This window comes from Hyperoodon ampullatus (genome assembly GCF_949752795.1).
Source record: "Hyperoodon ampullatus genome assembly, chromosome: 3".
NCBI classification, from domain to species: domain Eukaryota; kingdom Metazoa; phylum Chordata; class Mammalia; order Artiodactyla; family Ziphiidae; genus Hyperoodon; species Hyperoodon ampullatus.
Genome location: NC_136916.1, coordinates 120,200,644 through 120,207,425, shown reverse-complemented (window position 1 = coordinate 120,207,425; position 6,782 = coordinate 120,200,644). Strand labels below are relative to the sequence as shown.

Sequence of the window (6,782 nt, the reverse complement as noted above, 5' to 3'; positions counted from 1 at the left end):
AACCAAATCATACTGTTTTAAGTTATCTACCAAATATATGGTTTAAATATGAGAAATGGGGAAATGCTTAGATTAAAATAACAAGGGAGATTAGAAAAAAATGGTAAGTGATTTTAAGGAGAACAAATTATGTTCCCAACAAAGCTGCAAAGATCTGACTTTGACAACTCAAAATAATTGTCTAAGGCAAATAAATGTGAGGAAACCTTCAAAAACATTCTAATCACGTTCAATATCTAGTGATAAAAGCTGAAAATGATATCAAGAGAATACTTATTATACAAGCGTCAACGAGGACATCCCAAAACTAATGAAAGAAATGCACATTTATTTCTACAAAAGCAATGTATGATACAGAGGAACAGACTTAAAGATTTACCTATTAAAATATACAGATTCTTACTGAAGAGTATAGGATATTTAAAAAAGATGACAAGGGATGTTAATTTTTTTATTATTATTGTTTTTACATATTTTGGAACCTCACATAATTTTGATAAATAACTCTTACAAAATTATGCAAAAGTACAAGAATGTCTGGTAAACAAACAGTCTGTATTTTCCAAAAAAATTTTTACAACATGCAATTCTTAAGGCAGCATTCTCCTTACAAGGAAAGGTAATCCTTTTACTCATCAAGAAATCTTCTGCTGCAAAGAATAGGCTAAGAAAGCCTGGCTTCTTCCATTAACGCCTTTTGTCTTTCCTGTCTGATTTTCGGTCTCTTTCACTTCTTGAAGATCTTTTGCCTGATCGACTACTCTCTGATATAGACCTCTTTCTGTCAGACCGGGAATTCTTATCCTTTGATCCTTTTGTATCTCTACTACTACCTCCTTTTGAAGATTTGTGACTTCTTTCTAGTCCTGAAGCATCCCTTCGCTTCCGATCCACGCTCCTTCTGTGCTTTCTATCTCTGTTATGTCCCCGACCCCTACTCCGACTTCTACTCTCACTACTACTAGTGGTGCTGCTGCTACTGTCTCTACTGCTGCTGCCACTTGTACTGGAGCTGCTACTGGAACTGCTTCGACTACTGCTACTGCCACTGCTGGAACTGCTTCCACTGCTGCTACTGGTTGAACTGCTACTAGAACTACTACTGCTACTGCTTCGACTTCTACTCTTGCTGGTTTTATTTCTAGCTCGACCTCTACTTCTGCTCCTCGTTTTGGTTTTGCTCTTGCTCTCTGAATGTACTGTCAAGACTGGTTCTACCATCACCTCAGTGAGTTTTACAGATTCTACAGGAAACTCCTTCCTCTCAGGTGGTAAATGCCCTTGCTCCTGAATAACCTGAGGTGGTGGCTGTGAAACAGCTAATGGCAAAGTCTCAGGCTGAGAGAGAGATTGGGGCTGGAGTACTGGTTGGGACTGGGAGTGGGAGTGGGAGTGGGAGTGAGAGTGGGAATGGGAATGGGAGTGGGAGTGGGAGTGGGAGTGGGGCTGGGGCAGAGGCAGAGGCAGAGGCAGAGGCAGAGGCAGAGGCAGAGGCAGGGATTGAGGATGAGCCACAGGCTCAGGCTGGGGCTCAGATTCTTTTTCTTCCTTTTCCTCAGGCTCATTTTCCATTTCTAGAGCACTAGCATTCTCTTTTGCAGGAGAAAGAGATTTACATTCTTTATCTGGCTCAACTTCAAATTCCATCTCTGGCTCCAATTCTTTGCTAGTTTCATTTTCTGAAGGTTCTATGCTTTCAACTTGGTTGATTTCCATTACCTCCTGCTCAGCAATTACATTTTTGACACTCTCGACCATCTCCAGCACATCCATAACTTCTTCAGGCTGACTATCCTGCTGCTTCTCACTTTCCCTTACCTCAGTTTCCTCCTCCAGCTTAACTTCCATTTCCTGCTTCTGTTCCTCCTCCTCCTGTTCTTTCTCTGCATCACTATGAACTATACCTATCTCCTTTTCCTCTTCCTCTCCTGCTTCCTCTATTTCTACATCATTGTGCTGATTACCTGTCTCCTCCAACTCTTCCTCTCGCTGAGCCACCTTACCCTCTTCTTGTTCCGACTTCTGTTCTTCATTACGCACCACCTGATGCTCTTTTTCCTTCATTGATTGTCTTCTAGGCCTAGCCTCCATTTTATTTATTTGTTCTGCAAATTCGATGCGTCTACCTTCAAATAAAGCTAAAGGATAAAAATTTACACGTGTAAAATTTACTATGATTTAGAAAATTCAAAATCACAATTTGACACCTGGTCACAAATTGTCATTGAACTTATCTAAATGTCTTTTTTGTAAAGAGATGACAAAAGACTGATTATAGCATGTAAGTAATTACAAATTGATATAAGATGACAAAAACAAAGATCCACTGGAAACCTATATACTAAGAAATTAGCAAAACCACACCACGTTATCTAACTGATGGAAAAACAGGATAATCTTTTGCTATTTTACTTCATACTGAATGAAAAAAAATAAAGCTTCTTTTAAACAATCAGTTTTATGGTATCATATCATGCATTAATTTTTTTGATCCCAAGGAGACACAAATCATCTAATCACCATCTTAGTAGTGTCTACCCTTCCATATGTGCTTCCTCTATGGACATCAATGTTGACTTTTTCTTGATTCATCAGCATTTGTATCTGGCTACTAAGAGTATCAAGCAAAAGAGAAAGCTCATTCAAATGCTTAATAAATAAACATGCATTAAGCACCACCACCTAATATCCAAGTTTCCAGTTAATATCTATCATGAAACAAATGCTCCTGTACTCCAAACACATTAGCATCTTAGAATATCTTTCTAAAAAGCTAACTATTGAATCACAGATGTCACAGGAAACAAACACGTATGTATTTGTGTGTTATCTTACCCATTAAGGAAATTTCAAGGGACCTCTTCATTTACACTTACCATTCATTTTTCTCTGTGACTCTTCTATTAGTTTTTGGGTAGCTGGACACATTCTTCCAGGAATATAGAACAAATGGGGCTTTGTTTTAGTTCTTATATATTTAATTATCTTGGCATTATGCTCATTCCACTCTTCTTGCTAAAGAAAAGGTAAAAAGGTCAGCGCTTTTGTCAACATGAAGGATTACCAATCTTAGAATTTCAAAATATACTCACCAGCTGCGCAAGCTCAACCTTCTGTTCCAAAAGCCGCAGTTCTGTCTGTTTAGCACGCCTCTCTTCAAACAATTCTCTCCTCTCATTTTCAACCTGCTTTCTTTCTTCTTCTGCCTGCACTTCAAGTTTCTGTTCAATTTCCTGGCGTCTCTTTTGCTAAAGATGAACAATAATCTTTAAAAGCTTATTATACATCCTGATTATGCGAAATATCACAATTTTACTGTTGTCTGCAAACATGTTTCACATCTGCAATTCAGGACACCAGCTAATTCAAACTTGGCATTTGAGGTGGACTGCAATTTCCCTTCCAGGAAATGGGGACTGAAGCCTTTTCATTTAAAAATCTAAAGTTTAAAGCCATTAGCTATAATATCAGTAACTGTTTTATTCCAACATAATTTATGAAAGAACCTTACCTAAAAGTTAACCTGAAAAAGAAGAGTACTGTCTTTATAGGTTATCTTCAGTTATTCTTTCCAAAGCAAAGAATTTGAGACAAGTGATGTCCTAGTGAACGAAATAACTAACAAACTAGTCAACTCTTTTTAAAAATCTATGGAAAAAAAAATCTACAGACATTCTTCAAACGTTGATGCTTTAAGTTTTTATATTTTCTAATAAAGTTTAACATATGAAAGCTGAAATAAAATAACTGAATTGTTATCTTTCACTATAGTTCTCCCGAGAAGCAATAAGCTTGTGTTCAACTCCAAGGACACAATTTTGTAGCTTTAGTAAAATAAAAACTTCCAGAAAAATGACACAGTTAAATAAACTCTGGAGGGCAGGGAATATAATTTATGCTGTTGCTTCTGGAGTGCCTCTGAGTAAGTCTTAGAAATTATAATTATTTAATAAATTAAGATGATTAGTAAGTTCAACTTCCTGTTTGAAAGAAAGCACTCTAAGGCCTAAAGAAATGAAGAGACATGTCCAAGACCACAAAATGAGATTGTTATAGAGCTGAAACCAGAATCCAGGTTCTCCTGAATCAGACTAGGCCCTTTGAACCACAAAGCAAAGTTCATTAAGTTACTTTAACAGCACCTCAAAAAGAACCAGTCAACAGTGTAACAACTTGAGAAAGTTTTAGAAGTTTTTCCTTGGCTTCATTTTAGGCTAGCAATTAAATCTTTTTCTTCTCTTTTTTTTTTCCTTAGGAAATATCAGTAACGCACTTTATGAAGCTTACAGTTAAATCTTGAGAACTTTTCAGTGTTTAAGAAATATTTAATCAACTACTTTAATAGCTTAAATAAAGGAAGCAAAGGAAAAGTTGCATAAATACCCTTTCGGTAGCAACAGTGGATTCTTGTTTAAATTTCTGAAGGGTGCCCATCAACAAGCCAAATATTCGTCGGTTCCTAAAGAACAGAAAAAAAATCCAATTTCAAAAGGTTCCACTTCATTTAAGCCTGCCATTTCCTAAAAGAAGCATAGCATAGACACTTGAACAATTCCTTAAATTTTCTTAAAATTGCATTATTTGACAAGAGTTGTTTTCCTCCAGAAAGATACTTAAGATACCTTTGCTTTCCCTTTTCATCCATATTTTGATCCTGGATAAGGTCTCTCCGTGTGCGCTCTTTGGAGGTAGCTACAACTGAAGACTGCAAAGCTGGCTGCAGGAGAAAAGAAATTTCAGTAATTTAACTAGCATACAGTGGCACTCCTTTAAATGTACCGAGGTGAAAATACTATATTCACCCTCTATGAAGTTCTTTTAATCTCAATTACCTTCTTAACATCATCGTCCTCTGGGTCGCTTTCTTGGCGTGATTCTCTCCGAGTCCGACGCTCCCCGCCCAGCCTGACAAAGGAAAATGAATTTAAAAGGACCAATTCAAACTCTGATCTCCTATACGTCTCAAGCTGGTTAAGTTTTTGTAGTACAAGTCAGAAAATTAACCCAAATTAACTATTTTCTCAATATTATTCTTCTCATGGCCTTTACTTTGGTAAAATTTCTGTTATTTTTAGTGAAGAATTGAGTTTTGAGGGATACTGGCTGTCTCAGTTCAAATACCAAGGAAACAGACTCAGGGTAAGTAGTATACTACTCAATTCTAATATAACTTAATTCAACAATATTTATTAAATTTTTATATTTGTATGCTACTTCAGAAAATGGAACATACAACTATGCCTTCAGAAACTTGTCCTCTAACATACCTACTGACTGCCCCTTCAAGGTCTCTCTGTTTGGCTGGGGGTCCTCCTCCAATATCTGAGAATCCACGCCTGCAAAAAAAAAAAAAGGCCAACATAAAGCACTTGGAATTTGAGAAAAATGGTATTTCCATTTAAGGAAGATAATTTAGTTGCAATTTAAAAAAAAACCTTCCAGTTAAAGTAACCTTAAATGGGCATTTACTTCAAGATGCTTTTGTAGCATTTCTTTTAAAACTATGAAATTAAGTTTGCATATAACTGGTATAGTTAGTATATTCTTCAATATCTAGTTTTGAATGCAAATGAAATTCCAGGATAACTCTACAGAAAACTACAGCTGATCACAGCTTCAAACAAACCAAACATTTCTAACATTGGCTCGACCACGAAATTTGTTTAAACCGTTTCGTTAACTTAGTGTAGTAAGTAGCAATGAACTAAAATCATAAGGAAATCTTACCTCAGCAATAAACTACCACGTCCTCTACCTCCACCAGGACCAGAAAGGGCCAGCAATCTGGCTTGGATGGGCCTACAAGATATTTACAAGTCAGTACAAAAATCGTTTCTAATAACACCAAATACTTTAACGGGTGCGGTTCATCATCAAAAGAAAATAACCAGAAAAGTTCGAAGATGATGGTTTCAAAACCCACGTGTTTTGAAACAGGAAACGAAGTATTTTGTTAACTTCCTGATTTTTCCAAGACGAGTATCACAGAAATTATATTTACCTCGATGCCACTCAACATTAACAAGCCTGAATCAGGTCCGGATTTCGCCAACCCAAAGGAAGTTGCACGTGGGCAAGAGCCGGGGGCGCGAGGCGGCCGGACCGCGTCCCGGGAGGGTCTCCGGGCCAGCCCCGAATCGGGTGGCCCCGGGAGAAGGAACGCTTTGTGCTGCAGTTCCGGGCCTGCAGGGCCGAGGGCGGGAATCGGCAGTCTGGGCCTTCCCGCAGGACGGGAAGCCATCCTGGCGCACCCAGGCCCCGCTTTCCTTCCTCACGCACCTGAGCCCCAGGACTTACGGTGGGAGCCTTGGAAATTCCCACCTCACCGAGGACGGGGTTCCACGGCTGCCCCGCGAACAGGCCTCGATGTTCGAGTCCTCTCAGGGCTGGCCGCCCTCCCCGCCCCAACTGTCCCCGGCTTCGTGGCTGCCTCTCGGAGCCGGCATTTCCCATCCGCCCCTCACCTCACGTCATTCGGATCCCGCCCGGTGAGCTTGCGAATATTCTCATCCACATTCTTTAAGCTCTCTTTGGCTTTTTCTAGCTGCTCCTGCAAAGTTCTCACTGCAACCGCCATCTTCTCCCTGCAGCAGGCTCCGAGACTGCTCTCCAGGCCACGCCTGCTTGTGTCGCGCCGCGAGACGCGAGAAGACTGACAGCTGGGCTCAGCCAATGGAGATAGGAGTTGTATTTCGGCCTCAACCACTCAGCAACCGGAAGGGGGAGAAGCTGTCGGCCTTTGTGACTCTGGGCCAATGAAAAGTCCGCCAGACGGTCGCTTC

The 6,782-nt window shown here is 39.6% G+C and overlaps 1 protein-coding gene across 1 annotated transcript; it reads right to left on the bottom strand.

Annotated features, from left to right (window-relative positions):
- Nucleotides 1-536: 536 nt before the first annotated feature.
- PNN (pinin, desmosome associated protein) lies at nucleotides 537-6,577 on the bottom strand (the record flags this gene model as incomplete). Its single annotated transcript, XM_079699789.1, has 9 exons — nucleotides 537-2,138; nucleotides 2,877-3,015; nucleotides 3,093-3,248; nucleotides 4,384-4,459; nucleotides 4,623-4,717; nucleotides 4,833-4,905; nucleotides 5,268-5,336; nucleotides 5,728-5,799; nucleotides 6,465-6,577. The coding sequence occupies 9 exons, from the start codon at nucleotides 6,575-6,577 to the stop codon at nucleotides 688-690; spliced, it is 2,244 nt and encodes a 747-aa protein (XP_079555915.1). The 3' UTR covers nucleotides 537-687.
- Nucleotides 6,578-6,782: the final 205 nt, after the last annotated feature.